The sequence below is a fragment of the Eriocheir sinensis genome, unplaced genomic scaffold (genome assembly GCF_024679095.1).
Source record: "Eriocheir sinensis breed Jianghai 21 unplaced genomic scaffold, ASM2467909v1 Scaffold1051, whole genome shotgun sequence".
NCBI lineage: Eukaryota > Metazoa > Arthropoda > Malacostraca > Decapoda > Varunidae > Eriocheir > Eriocheir sinensis.
This window is the reverse complement of record NW_026110354.1, coordinates 55,001-70,231: the sequence shown is the minus strand read 5'-3', so window position 1 is coordinate 70,231 and position 15,231 is coordinate 55,001. Positions and strand designations below refer to the sequence as shown.

General features: G+C 40.6%; 1 protein-coding gene across 6 annotated transcripts in view; it reads left to right on the top strand.

Annotated features, from left to right (window-relative positions):
• Positions 1-15,231, top strand: part of LOC126989104 (phosphatidylinositol phosphatase PTPRQ-like) — a 100,760-nt gene that overhangs the window by 58,949 nt on the left and 26,580 nt on the right. For 3 of the 6 annotated variants that reach the window (XR_007742885.1, XM_050847678.1, XM_050847679.1), the window contains one exon: positions 597-819. The exons of the other annotated variants lie outside the window; for them this stretch is intronic. Coding sequence is in view for 2 of the 3 variants with exons in the window: in XM_050847678.1 (XP_050703635.1) it covers positions 784-819 (36 nt within the window). In the remaining variant the exon portion in view is untranslated. The remainder of the gene's footprint in view (positions 1-596; positions 820-15,231) is intronic. 6 annotated transcript variants of the gene reach the window in all.

Below are 15,231 nucleotides of genomic sequence, written 5' to 3'. Positions count from 1 at the left end.
GTGTGTGTGTTTACGGCTGTGTATGGTGGCACTGCTTCTCGATCCAAATTAAGGGAAATGGTCGAAAGCCAAAGACGTGACTGAGAGGTAAGTGCTAGAATGGATACAAGGGTGCACGGAACATTTTTGCCCAGGTCTTTATGTTGGTTTTGGGGTGAGTTTGGATATTCTGAATTATGTATGTGTACACACGCACAACAACAAACCTGACCTAAACTAACGTACGGTAATGGAGCCCTAAACCAAGACCAACGACATGTTTTTAATGTTCGTCCTATCGCTTTGTTGGTGGAGCCGATTGTCGGCCGCAGCCTGTTATGGTGCAGGCAAGTCTTTATAGTGGTGCCATCTTGCTAGGCTCATACTAGCCCCAGGTTCATAACTGATCTTCTTTAAAATAATCTAGAGTCTGGGTTGATAAGTGATCTTCAGGACAGCTTGTAAGAAATCTTAGGCAACTCGGTATGACTAAAAATTATTAGCGTTTAGCGGCGGGCGTCTATTCTAACCATTAACATTAGAGCAAGATGCGCATCATGACTCAGCGCGTCCCTCTAACACTGCAAAGGAAAGGTGACTCCACTTATGCTTCACAGAACCTGGGAAAGTGACCAGTCTGCGAATGGAAGAGGCACACGGGACTGCCCTGCTGGTGACTTGTGATTACCACCAGGACAGCCCCAACAAGGGGAGCTTGAGTCCTTCAAAGTGTCATGGGAAGTACAAGGAGAGGCCACAGGACTGAAACAGCAAACAGTGGGACTACAGAAGAGATTTCTTATAATGAACCTTCAACCCAACACTTCATACACCATCAAGGTTAGTGTGTATTTAATAGTTGTATTTACATAGTTGTGAAGAGGCACGCTGGTACTGTCCCGTCTAAATATGTAATATTATCCAACTTGGGCTTAAATTCATGAATCGTCTTTGCGTGGATAAAACCATTTCCGGGTCGTTCCAGGCCTCCACCACTCTTTAATGGAATACTGTTCTTCTTTATGTCTCATCTACAGGCTTCCTTTTTCATCTTGCTTCCACGGCCTCTTGATTCTCTTCTCTTCTATATTATAAGATCTTCTTTGACCACTTTTTCCATCCCACTCAGCACACTATACACTGCAATCAGATATCCTCTCTCCTGCATCTGTTTAATGTCGGTAGGTTCAGCTGTTTCAATCTCTCTTCGTATGTTAAGTCTCTTAGTTCTGGAACCAGCTTTGTTGCTGCCCTCTGAATCCTCTCTACTTTCCTTATATTCGTCTTCGTAGTTGGCGACCGTACTATTGATGCGTATTCCAGTCTTGGACGTATCATGGTTACAATCCGATTACAACCATATTTTTGTATACTGTCCTATCGCTCCTCTTCACCCTCTGGACCCACCGAAGAGACGATGCTTCTTGCATTTTACTTCCGTTCGGTGGGACGACCTGAGGATGTACTTTTCCGATTTCCCGTGAAATGACTACTGCTTCCAGGAGAGAGACCCCTCTGTGTGTGCTCAGCGCTTCACAGAGGTGATTGTCTCTGGAATGGAGGCACACATCCCACGTGCTTTCTCTACTCCTCATGCTAAAAAGCCTTGGTTTAATCACGCTTGTTCACGTACTATCAAAGGTAGAGAGGCAGCTCACAAAGGATACCAGAGCCTTCGCACTCCTGCTAACCATGCTCTTAATATTTTTGCCCGGGATCGTGCCATATATATTTTTCTACTTACCAAAAGCTCTTTCATCAATATTAATTGTCAAAACCTTGCTTCCTCTAATTTTTTCCAGAGACTTCTGGCACCTGACCAAAAATATCTCCTCCAATTTCACTTCTTCATCTTTCCCTCCTCTCCTTAATCCTGACGGCAGCACCGCCGTCTCATCTATCTCTAATGCTGAACTCTTCTCTCAAACTTTCTGTAACAACTCCACTCTGGACTATTCTGGGTATATTCCTTCCACTCATCCCCCTCTGACTCTTTTTTGCCTGTTATTGATATAAACTTATTACTGCTATTGAAATTATGTTAGAAACTATTAAATTTATGTTATAAAGTAATGTAAATGATTGTTATAAATAATGTTATTATGTTGACTTATAAAGGTATATTGAAAACTGCCTCTCTGGGATCGGTTTCACACGCTCAGTAGCGTACAATATACTTTAGGTAATTTATACAACTGAAACTTAAGGGTAGAAAAGCAGATCACCGAAGCGTAACTCACCTCCACGTCGTAATAATAATAACGCTCACCCACACAGCTAGTTATAATAATACAACTTTTGGCCAAACGCTACTACATATTACAACTTAGCTGTGATGTTCCTTTTCAATAGGTGGATATTGAGGGGCGTGGAAGCAGTGATCCACGGTGATTACTTCTACGTAGTTGTAAGGTTAACTTAAAACGTCTTCCTTGTATGGAAGCTCGTTCAGGACTGAATGTGTGAGCTGTGTCACGAGTGGGTGTTGGCGAACGCTCGTTAAATACTTAAATTCTAACACACTCCCCAGAACAGATTGCAAATGGAAGTGAGCAATACTAATAATCATTCTGGGAGTATGATCCAAGTTGTCCTCACCTTCATTATATAAGGTGTAGCATTTTATAATTATTTGAAGATAGTACCTCAAATATCCTTAAAGTAACATGAAATAATAAGGCACAATACCTGAACCCCAAATACAATTTTCTTATTTTTTATCCTCACCTCTGAAAGAGGTGTAGCAATTTATTTTTTATCCCCTGTAATACTAACTTATACTAAGTACTGTACAGTTACAGATTATCCAGATTATCCCTAAGCATCCTTTCGAACCTCTGGGTCGCTTTTCTTTTTGGACGGGAGGAAACCAGCTGAGGGGCTACACTAGAGGCTGCATCTTCAGTGTTATTATCAACTGGGGCAGCAGTATCCCTACCCGCATGAGTTATTGACACTTCAAGCGGGTAAAGGTTGCATATAGAATGATACTCTAGGGCTCCATTTCCCTGCTTTACCTTTACTGTCCTTACTTTATTATCACGACCCATTATGAGTTCTATAACTTTACCCAACATCCAATAAGGTCTGGGCTTATTGATGGCTTTAATAATAACTACATCACCTACTTTTATTCTATTTTCCCAGCTACTTTGATATAAGTTTTTGCTGTGTTCTCTTAAACTGAGTAAATAGTCATTATACCACAGCTTTTTAAACTTATCAAGTAATTCTTCCTGAACCACCAATGTGTTTTCAAGGGTTTCCTGGTCATCAACCCATACCTCTGCATTATCCCTTAATATTAGAGAAGAATTTCCATGAAATTTGAGGAAGGAATTAGGTGTTATTGGTTCAAGTTCATCTGAACTGGACCTGTATGTTAATGGTCTTGAATTCATTGCAAGCTGTATATTCGACAACGATGTCAAGAGTTCATGATATGTCAGCTTGGATCTGCCTACCACTTTATACAGACAATTCTTCATGGTACGAATAAGTCGTTCCCATGCAGAACCTATCCAGGCAGAGTAAACAGGTATTCTTATGTGTTTGATGTTACACTTTTCCAGTTCAGCCACAAACTCCATTGACTGCAGGGCATTTTCTAGGACTGAGCCTCCCTTTATAAATGATTTGGCATTGTCAGAGTATAAATATTCTGGGATAGAGTAGGTATTACAAAATCTTTGAAAAGCCAGCAAAAAATTCTTAGTGGACATATCTGTTAACAGCTCAAAATGCACAGCCCTAATATTGAGACAGGTGAATACTAGTACATAAACTTTAATTGCTCTGGCTGTGTCATTATCCTGAACCCAAAAATGTCCAGTAAAGTCCACACCTACATGTTGGAATGGCTTTACTAAATTCATATGATGCTTAGGCATATCTGTCAATTTAGGGTATTTATAGGCTAATGCATTGTATCTTTTGCACACCATGCAGGTACTCAGAGCACTTTTGACTGCCATTCTACCTTTGGGTATCCAATATCCTTGTTCCCTTATATAATTTAAGGTAGTGCCAATTCCTAAGTGCTGTCTCTTATAATGGCTATCCAATATTACTAAGAGAGTGAACCTGCTATCCCTAGAAAGGAGTATAGGGTTGTGTACGTTATAATTATAGTACAAGCATTTGCTAATCCTACCTCTGGTTCTAAGTATCCCTTTAGGGTCTATAAATAAATTAAGATGTGAAACCAGAGGAGGTGCCTTACTGTCTTTATCTTTTTGTCTCAGAAAGGAGATCTCTTCATGATAATGCTCCTTCTGAGTTGTTCTTATCCAATAATTCCATGCTTCTACCACGGGATCACAGACCTTCACCTTACCCAGAAACTTATATAGATAACTGGTGCACTTAATCAGCCGGTTTAAACAGGAGAATTTATTTAAATTTATTATCCCGTATTAACTTTATGAGGCTGATTACTGCTATTATTGCAGAATGTGCCCAGGACTGTTTGCTGAGTAGGTGATACACTGAGCAATGGATATTCAGGCCACTGCTTAAATTCATTACTGAGCCAGTGAGGACCCTCAAGCCAAAATTGCAGTTTATTTACAAACTGGTTATATGATAGGCCTTTGGTTACCAGGTCCGCTGGGTTATGGTCTGTGTTTACATAATGGTAGGAAATAGGAATATTGAATTTTGACTAGCTCGTCCTTTAAACAGACTGCATCTAATACTCTGTTGCGGAGGAATTTTGACTTGACTTTAGTCTCCTTATTTAATAGCCAACTCAGGACTACCTGTGCATCTACACATAAGTTTAGAAACTGAATTTGCATGCCCTTATAGGACTCTAACAGAGATGGCAAGCATTTAAAAGCCAAAATGACACCCAGTAATTCTAAAGTGGAATACTGTGCTCATTTTTCTTCCAAAGGTACTAATTTGGACTTGGCATACAGGAATTTTCTTTCATTATTCTCATCTACTGCATAGGCTACAAATCCATAGGCTACTGCAGAGCTATCACAGAATATGTGCAAGCCATAATTTCTATTTTCATTTAAGGCTTGCCTTTGAAAGGGTATATCAGGTACCTGTTCTAAGTCCTTACCTAATTTCCTCATTTCATTGCATAAGTCTTGAGGTAAAACTTCATCCCAACCTGTTTCTAATTTCCATATCTTCCTCATCAATATTTTCCCTTTGATGGTTATTGGTAGAGCAAAATTTATGGGATCAAATAATTTAGAGGTTTGGGACAATACTTGGCGCTTGGTGTTAGCTGAAGCATTTATCTTGCAAGGGGCGACACTTAACGTATCTTCTTGGTAGTTATATCTATATCCCAGAACTTTTTCCTCCTTGCAAGTGTGCTCAACTAACTTTTCATCATGAGCCATTTTATCTCTTAACTCAAGTGAGTTAGAGTTCCAAGATCTTAATGTGAATCCTCCGGATTTCATCCTGTTATATGTTTCTTGGTATGTATTGTGCAAGTCACTAAGGTCATTTCCTGTTACTACCTATTAGGTTATCCACATAAAAATTATCTGATAGTATTTGACTTATTTTATCATCAGGAAAGGTGTTGGCATGATGTTGCATCACATAATGAAGTATGAAGGGGGAGGAGGTGAATCCAAATACTATACTTTTAAATCTATAAGTGATTAACTTATCTCCTCTCTTCCAAAAGCAAAACCTATTTTGATCTTCTTCTTTCTTTAATTTAATCATCAAAAAGGCTTGTTTAACATCACTGGTCATTACATAATCATTAGATCTAAATAGGAACAACATATTAAGGATGTTGTTCATCATGTCAATACCTGTATAAGCTGCTTCATTTAGAGAAGGCGTTTCCTTTTCAGTTTTTAAGGAACAATTAAACACAGGTCTGATCTTAGTGGTTACTTGTTCTTCCATCTTAACGATGGGTCTGTGTGGAATCCAAGTTTTGTTCTTGTATTCAGATGGATCTACTTTAATTTCTTCAATGATTCCATCAGCCAACTGTTGATCAAAAACAGCTTCATATTTATCCAATAAGTTCTTATTTTTAAGGTGACTGACTGTTCTATCTAATACCTTGAGGGCAACATTATAATTTGATGGCACGTCATCTACCTTTTCTGGGTACCAAGGCAGCTCTACATGGTAGTGCCCATCTTTAAATTTTATTCCCTCCTTGAACTTATCTACTTGTTCTTTGTCTATAGAAACAAGTTCCTGGTCGTCGGTTTTTATCCCCAAAGATTCTAGGCTAAAAAGATTTTCCAAGCCATTATCAACTTCTGAATCGGTCAATATATTTTCCAGGGGATTAAAATAAGACTTTAATGGATCCATCACAGCATTAACCATTGTTCTGGTTTTATTATCCACTTGCTCTACTTTAGTTTTGAGTGATGCTCTTACAGCTCCTTTTGTTCTTCTTCTAAAATCTAAAGATATTACCAATAGGAGCATATTTTCCTTCCATGAATATGCAAGTGCCCCCTAATTTCTCAGTAGAGTAATGATGAATATGTTGCAACACATCAATGCCCAATAACATGTCCACATTTACAATATCAGAGTCGGTGTTGTGGTAATATGTTTCATCAAGTAATTTTATATTATTTTGTTTAAATCTGTTGATTACAGCACTTAACCCTGGTACTTCATAGGTTAGTTTAAAGGTGCTGTCAATCAATAATGGTATAAACACCAACTTCTGGCCAATCTTAATGCCTGTGGACATTTGTTTGAACTCCTTAGTGTCCTCTCCAAGATAGGTATTCACATCACAACTCAGTTTATAGAGGTTGCGTGTGTCAGGACGAATCAACTTTGTGCAGGATTCTGATATATAGGACCTCTGACTTCCACTATCCATCAGACATCTTACTTTTCTTGTTCTAGATCCACATTTTATTGTGATGGTTCTAGTGGGAAGCATCTGACAGGAGTCTATGTTTCTTTGAGCCAAGCACAAGCTTATATTTGTTTTCACATTCTTTTCTCCGTGACATTTTGAGGGCAAAGTGCAGTAAAATGATCTTTTGTGCCACACAGTTTACAAGGGTATTTCAACTTCCTTGGTTTCCATAGCACTGCTGTGTCTCATGCCCTGAACCACCACAATGAGTACACATTGACAGTTCCTTCAACCTCGCCACCCTACTATCATAAAACTTGAAATTAGGACAATGACCCATGTTATGACTATGAGAGCAACAAAGCTTACATTCTAATTTATTCTCCTGATTGTTAGGAGTTACTTCCTTGCTGTTGGTGTTCTTATAGTTCTGTAGGGTACTCTTGTTTGTTGGAGGAGGTTTATTAGTAGTTTTCAATTGTTTAGGCCTCTCCGACGTTTGTTGTTGGTTACTTTTAAATGTCTTTGGCCTAACTGACTTGGTGCTGGTACAATTCAAAACTGCTAATACTTCTTGACTTTTGTCAAATATCTCATTTAAATTAGGTAGGTCTTTCCTAATAAATGAATAAATTCACTCTTAATCTGATTGGGCAGTTTCTGAAACACTACGTGGCTAATCATGGTTAAACCTGCACTCTGGTCTTCCAGAAAATCTAATCCTTGTGCCTTTAATTCATAAACATAAGCTCTTACTTCATTGAGGTACCTTTTAACTGAAATGAAGTCAGGGTCATTACTATAACTTGGAGTGGCATTCATGATGTTTTCAATAGTCTCATCAATGATAAAAGACTTATTTAGAAATTCCTTTTTTAGCAATTTCACGGCTTCCTCATAATTATCATCTGTTATTGACAGATGTTTGACCTGATCAGGGCATAATCTCTGAGGTAGCCCACTAAGTACGCTAACTTACTGGCGTTAGACAAACTTTTCTTATTACCAATGACTGTGTTAAACTGATTTATAAAAGTGTTAAAAGCAAACTTGTCCTTCTCCTGGCCAGTGAACGTTCCACATTCAAGAGGTGGTGGTTTAGTCTCACTGAATCTCATTAGGACTGCCAGTTCGGCTAAGGACTTATCTGAAGGCTGTCCTTCTCCTAGAAGCAAATCTTTATATTCATTTAACTGAACATCTATCTGCGAGTCATAATTGACTTGTTCTTCAAGTTCCTGTTCAAACGATTCAGGGGCTGTACTCTCCTGATCAAGCTTACACATAATTAGGGTAATTCTTTCATCATACTTCTTAATACTGTCTCTCTCTTCTTGAATACCCTTCAACTGGGATTTATAAAGAGAAGCATCCAGTATATTATCTTCACGTTGTTTATTTAATGTTTTTAGTTTGAGGGTAATTTTCCTTTTATGTGTAGCTCTTAACTTTCTTAATGATTTAATTTCTTCCTCTGCCTCGGTGATTTGCTTAGGATCAAGGTCAGTCATCTTGCTTAACTTAAAATCTTAATTGCTATAAAACTAGAAATCAAACCAAACAGTTATGATTCTAAAGTATTACTAAAAATAAAATACTTGTTATTATAATTGAATTCCAGTAGACCACAGAGTTAAAAGGATGCCCAGGGATCACTAGAATTGAGGTGCTTTCAAATGAAAACACTCAATTTTCCATGGCACAAACCAGAGTGTTAATTAAGTTACCCTGATATTCTTGGAGAGCCTCATCATTCAGGTGCACCCCATCTCTGAAGGAGTCTGGGCCGTACATTGATGCCGGTCCCAACAATGCCATATGGTCAACCAGCCCGCGCCTTTTGAGTTGTTTGTTCACAAAATTATTTATAATTTGGCGCCGCCGGTTAAAATCGTCTGCTGTGGGGGCTCCAAATGGATTGTCCTCTTCATAATAGCGAGGTTCTATTTGCACTGCTATTTTAACAGTGTCAGGTAGGCTCTCATTGAGTTTCTCATAAAATTCATTTGCCAGAGCTTTGACCTCCCCGTTGGACCAAGTATCAACTATTGAATTACCTCCCAGAATGATAATCATGTAATCCGGGTTCAACTCTTCCAATATCTCAAATTCCTGAGGCCTTTCTACCAGGAATTGGTAGTTCTTTCCAGGAAAATACCTAAATGTAAAGAGCACATCTAGTTCTTGGTCATTTACGGTTAATGACTGGGGCCAATCGCACTTTTGTTCAAGTTCTCTAACGTAACTGTGCCCGTAAACCAACACTTTCATTTTACAATCTCACCTGGACTTAACCGGTTTTCAGATGAAATCAGGCTAAGGCCCGATGAGAGGTATTGATGGTTAACGTACTACTAGCCAACGAGTGATCACGTACCTGGCCTCCAGGCTAAATAATGGAACTCAAGGTCATTCATCAAACAACTACTAACAACCTAATTTAAAGAAGTTATATTAATTCCTTACATCTTATTGAAGGTTATAAACCAATTTACTAAAAGTTATATTAAGACGTATGGATAATTATTTATCCAACAAGTGGCAATTAATCACTTGTTGAAATTATCTTGGCAACAAGTAGTTGCAATAACCCAATACTATTGAAACTTTGATATAAACTTATTACTGCTATTGAAATTATGTTAGAAACTATTAAATTTATGTTATAAAGTAATGTAAATGATTGTTATAAATAATGTTATTATGTTGACTTATAAAGGTATATTGAAAACCGCCTCTCTGGGATCGGTTTCACACGCTCAGTAGCGTACAATATACTTTAGGTAATTTATACAACTGAAACTTAAGGGTAGAAAAGCAGATCACCGAAGCGTAACTCACCTCCACGTCGTAATAATAATAACGCTCACCCAAACAGCTAGTTATAATAATACAACTTTTGGCCAAACGCTACTACATATTACAACTTAGCTGTGATGTTCCTTTTCAATAGGTGGATATTGAGGGGCGTGGAAGCAGTGATCCACGGTGATTACTTCTACGTAGTTGTAAGGTTAACTTAAAACGTCTTCCTTGTATGGAAGCTCGTTCAGGACTGAATGTGTGAGCTGTGTCACGAGTGGGTGTTGGCGAACGACTGCTCGGGAGAACCTGCCTCGCGCTCCTTCGTCTCAGAATAGGACTCGCCTGAGCGCGGATGAGCTATCCCGAACTAGTAATTATGATAGCAGTCGCTGGGTTATTCACACCCAATCGTTAAACAAGCTCGTTAAATACTTAAATTCTAACATTATTAAGATTCTTCAGAATGATGTTTTCTATGCCCTCTCCGGCCTCAACACTCAGATGGGTCATGGACCTGATAGAGTTCCTCCTATTGTCCTCAAAAACTGCATCCTTGCTGACACCCTGCCTGGTCAAACTCTTTCGTATCTGCCTATTAACATCTATCTTTCTTTCCTGCTGTAGGTACGCCCTCATACAGACTGTGCCTAAGTAGGGTTACTATTCCAACCCCTCAAACTACCGCCCTATAGTTTTACTTTCTTGACTACCTAAAACTTTTGAATCAATCCTTAACCGGAAGATTCAAAAGCACCTCTTCACGTCTGACCTTCTATCTGATTGCCAGTATGGGTTCCGCAAGGGGTGTTTTACTGGCGATCTTCTTGCTCTCTTAACTGACTCTTGGTCATCCTCTCTTAACCATTTTGGTGAAACTTTCTCGGTTGCGCTAGACATATCGAAAGCTTTCGATAGAGTCTGGCACAGATCTGTGCTTTCTAAACTGCCCTCTTTCGGATTCTATCCTTCTCTCTGTTCCTTCATCTCCAGTTTCCTTTCCGGCCGTACTATTTCTGCTGTGGTAGACGGTCACTGTTCTTTCCCTAAACTTACCAACAGTGGTGTTCCATAGGGCTCTGTTCTATTACCGTCTCTCTTCCAATTATTCATCAATGATTTTTTTCCATAACAAACTGTCCTATCCACTCATACGCTGACGACTCCACTCTGCATTATTCAACATCTTTCAACAGACGACCCTCTCAACAGGAATTACAAGACTCCACTCAGACCTTGCTCTCATTTCCGATTGGGGAAAAGGAACCTTGTGTCCTTCTATGCCTCAAAAACTCAATTTCTCCACCTATGAACTCGACACAATCTTCCAAACACTTATCCTCTATTCTTCGACAACACTCAGCGATCACCATCTTTAACACTAAATATCCTCGGTCTATCCTTAACATAAAATCTCAACTGGAAACTGCATATCTCCTCTCTGACTAAATCAGCTTCCTCAAGGTTGGGCGGTCTGTATCGTCTCCGCCAGTTTTTCTCCCCCGCACAGATGCTGTCCATATACAGGAGCCTTGTCCGCCCTTGTATGGAGTATGCATCACATGTATGGGGGGCTCCACTCACACAACTCTCTTGGACAGAGTCGAGTCTGAGGCTCTTCGTCCCATCAGCTCTCCTCCTATTACAAATAGTCTTCTACCTTTTAAATTCCGCCGCCATGTGGCCTCTCTTTCTATCTTCTATCGATATTTTCATGTTGACTGCTCTTCTGAACTTGCGAACTGCATGCCTCCCCCTCCCACGGCCCCGCTGCACGACTTGAACTCATTCTCATCCCTAGACAGGCCAAACTCCTTATGCAAGAGTTAACCAGCATATCCATTCTTTCATCCCCTTCACTGGTAAATTCTGGAATAGCATACCTTCGTCTGTATTTCCTCCTTCCTATGACTTAATCTCTTTCAAGAAGAGTGTATCAAAACACCTTTCCACCCGAAATTGACCTCTCTTTTGGCTACTCTTTACTTTTGTTTATTATGGGAGCGGCGAGTAGCGGGCTTTTTTGGGGGGATTTTGTTGCCCTTGAGCCGTCTCCTTTGTTGTAAAAAAAATCAGTTTCTCCATCATTTCCTCATCCAGATATCGAAAAACAACTTTTATGTTTCTCACCAGGTCGTATGTCCCACCTATAATTCTGTTCATGTGTTTCACTGGCGACAAATTTTCCAATACATTAATTGAGTGTGTAATAATAATAATAATAATAATAATAATAATAATAATAATAATAATAATGATAATAATAACAAAAGTAATAATAATAATAATAATAATAATAATAATAATAATAATAATAACAATAATAATAATAATAATAATAATAATAATAATAATAATAATCGGTTTATTAAGAAATTGAAGCTGTTAAGCTGAAAATATACACGTTGAAAATACAATATTGATATATAATAAAAAGGTAAAAAGTAAACTATGAAAGTGGTATAGGGGTCTGTGGTTTATATTGTGGGAAAATTGTGATGAAATAGAAGAGGGCGGAGGTAGAGGTGAAGTGGTGGAATGCAGTGCGTTTGTGCGGCAGGAGGCGGTGTGGTCTTCCGGGTGGTGGGTCAGGTCAAAAAGGGTCAGGTTGCAGCTGATTGCGGGGTGTAGGTAGAGGTGGTATCAGGCGTCACTCAGCTTATGGGCTTACCGTTGACCTGCTAATCAATGCAGCCGGCAAGAAAAGATGGGAAAAGTCGGACCGAGCGGTGGTAGGCGTGGGAACGTCTATCGTCTGCACCTGGTCTGCACTGTATGTTGTATGTTGAGCGGCATGCTGATTGCCCCACCCATGACTCCACCTGAGTGACAGGCTTAACACTGCTCTGCACCCGAACCGACTTCTTCCAGCAGCATGATGGTCGGGCTGGTGTACCTTGGGCGTCGGTTGGATGGTATGGACGCGTCGGAGTCACACTAGCCATTTCTACTCTTCAGTGTCATCACGGCACCGCAAACGCACTGCACTCACTGTTTATCACCATGATTAAGCTTAATGTCACAAAAGTTTCTTACGATGTTTTTTTTATGAAATGGGAGGGAAAGTAGAGGAAGAGGGAGGCCAACAGGCTGGCCCCGGAGCGCCGTAATCCACGTCTGACCTCGAACAGGTCTGGGCCACAAGTGTATGTGTATTGTGTGTGTGTGTGTGTGTGTGTGTGTGTGTGTGTGTGTGTGTCATCATTGTCATTCCACACAATATACTTGCGATTGCCAGCCAACCTTCCCCAACTCCACATGGACCTCACAAGTGAAGGATCCGTGGGTCCAGCTGACCCCCTCCCCCCCCTCTCTCTCTCTCTCTCTCTCTCTCTCTCTCTCTCTCACACACACACACACACACACACACACGCACACACCCACGCACACGGGACCACACGAGCGTAAGCCCGGGCCCTGTAAAATTACAACTAGGTAAATACACACACACACACACACACACACACACACACACACACACACACTGTCTATAAGGCTGCTGGGCGTCATTAATTGCCGTTGGAGCACCTCGCTGACTTTGAACTTAGGTATTAAAATATAATTTTGCCTTTTTTTGAAGCAGATTCGGCTGCTTTTTAATGTAATAGGTCCTTGCTGACTAGCATTCGGCTGTAGCAAGAGGCAACAGAGAGGATACAAAGTTTTAAAAATTTCCTGGTAGCCCGCTAAGAAGAGAGAGTTGTGCTAACATATTATCGTCTTGGGAGGAAACCATGTCGTTGGTCAGATTTATTTTTATTTTATCTATTTTTCTTTACAGCACAAAGAGCAACTCAAGGGTAACAAAAATATATAAAAAAAGCCCGCTAACTGTTGCTCTCATATAATGATAAGTAAGAGTGGCCAAAAGAGAGGTCAATTTCGGATGGAAAGGTGTCTTGATACACTCTTCTTGAAAGAGGTCAAGTCATAGGTAGGACGAAATACAGACGAAAGGAGACTGTTCCAAAGTTTACCAGTGAAGGGGATGAAATAAGGGAGATGCTGGTTAACTCTTGCATAAGGGATTTGGATAGTATAGGGATGAGCATAAGTTGAAAGTCGTGTGCAGCGGGGCCACGGGAGGGGGGGGAGGCATGTAGTTAGCAAGTTCAGAAGAGCAGTCAGCATGAAAATATCGATAGAAGATAGAAGGAGATGCAACATGGCGGCGGAATTTAGGAGGTAGAAGGCTGTCAGTAAGAGGAGGAGAGCTGATGGGACGAAGAGCCTTAGACTCCACTCTGTCCAGATGAGCTGTGTGAGTGGAGCCCCTCCACACGTAAGATGCATACTCCATACGAGGGCGGACAAGGGCCTTATAGATGAAAAACATCTGTGTGGGGGAGAAGAACTGGCGGAGACGATACAGAACGCCCAACCTCGAGGATGCTGGTTTAGTAAGACAAGAGATGTGAAGATTCCAGATGAGATTTTGAGCTAAGGATAGACCGAGGATATTTAGTGTTGAAGAAGGTGACAGCTGAGTGTTGTCGAAGAATAGGGGATAGCTGTTTGGAAGATTGTGTCGGGTTGATAGGTGGAGAAATGGGGTTTTTGAGGCATTGAAGGACACAAGGTTCCTTTTACCCCAATCGGAAATGATAGCAAGGTCTGAGGTTAAGCGCTCTGCAGCCTCCAGTCTGGAGTTTTGTAATACCTGTTGAGAGGGTCTTTTGTTGAATGAAGTTGAATAATGCAGAGTAGAGTCGTTAGCGTATGAGTGGATAGGACAGTTTGTTATAGAAAGAAGATCATTGATGAATAACAGGAAGAGAGTGGGTGATAGAACAGAGCCCTGTGGAACACCACTGTTGATAGGTTCAGGGGAAGAAAAGTGACCGTCTACCACCGCAGAGATAGAACGGCCGGAAAGGAAACTGGAGATAAAGGAACAAAGAGAAGGATAGAATCCGAAAGAGGGCAGCTAACAAAGCAAAGATTTGTGCCAGACTCTATCGAAAGCTTTCGATATGTCTAGTGCAATTTTTTTTTACAGCAGAGGAGTCAGTTCAAGGGCATAAAAAAGGTAACAAATGTGGAAAAAAAGCCCGCTACCCACTGCTCCTATAAAGAGTTAGAGGAGTGGCTGAAAGATAGGTCAATTTCGGGAGGAGAGGTGTCCTGATACCCTCCTCTTGAAAGAGTTCAAGTCGTAGGCAGGAGGAAATACAGATGAAGGAAGATTGTTCCAGAGTTTACCAGCGTGAGGGATGAAAGAGTGAAGATGCTGGTTAACTCTTGCGTGGGAGATTTGGACAGTAAAGGGATGAGCTTGATTAGAAAGTCGTGTGTGGCGAGGCCGCAGGAGGGGGGGAGGTGTGCAGTTAGCAAGTTCAGAAGAGCAGTCAGCATGAAAATATCGATAGAAGATAGAAAGAGAGGCAACATGGCGGCGAAATTTAAGAGGTAGAAGACTATCAGTAAGAGGAGGAGAGCTGATGAGACGAAGAGCCTTAGACTCCACTCTGTCCAAGAGAGCTGTGTGAGTGGAGCCCCCCCACACGTGAGATGCATACTCCATACGAGGGCGGACAAGGCCCCTGTAAATGGATAGCAACTGTGCGGGGGAGAAGAACTGGCGGAGACGGTACAGAACGCCCAGCCTCGAGGAAGCTGATTTAGTA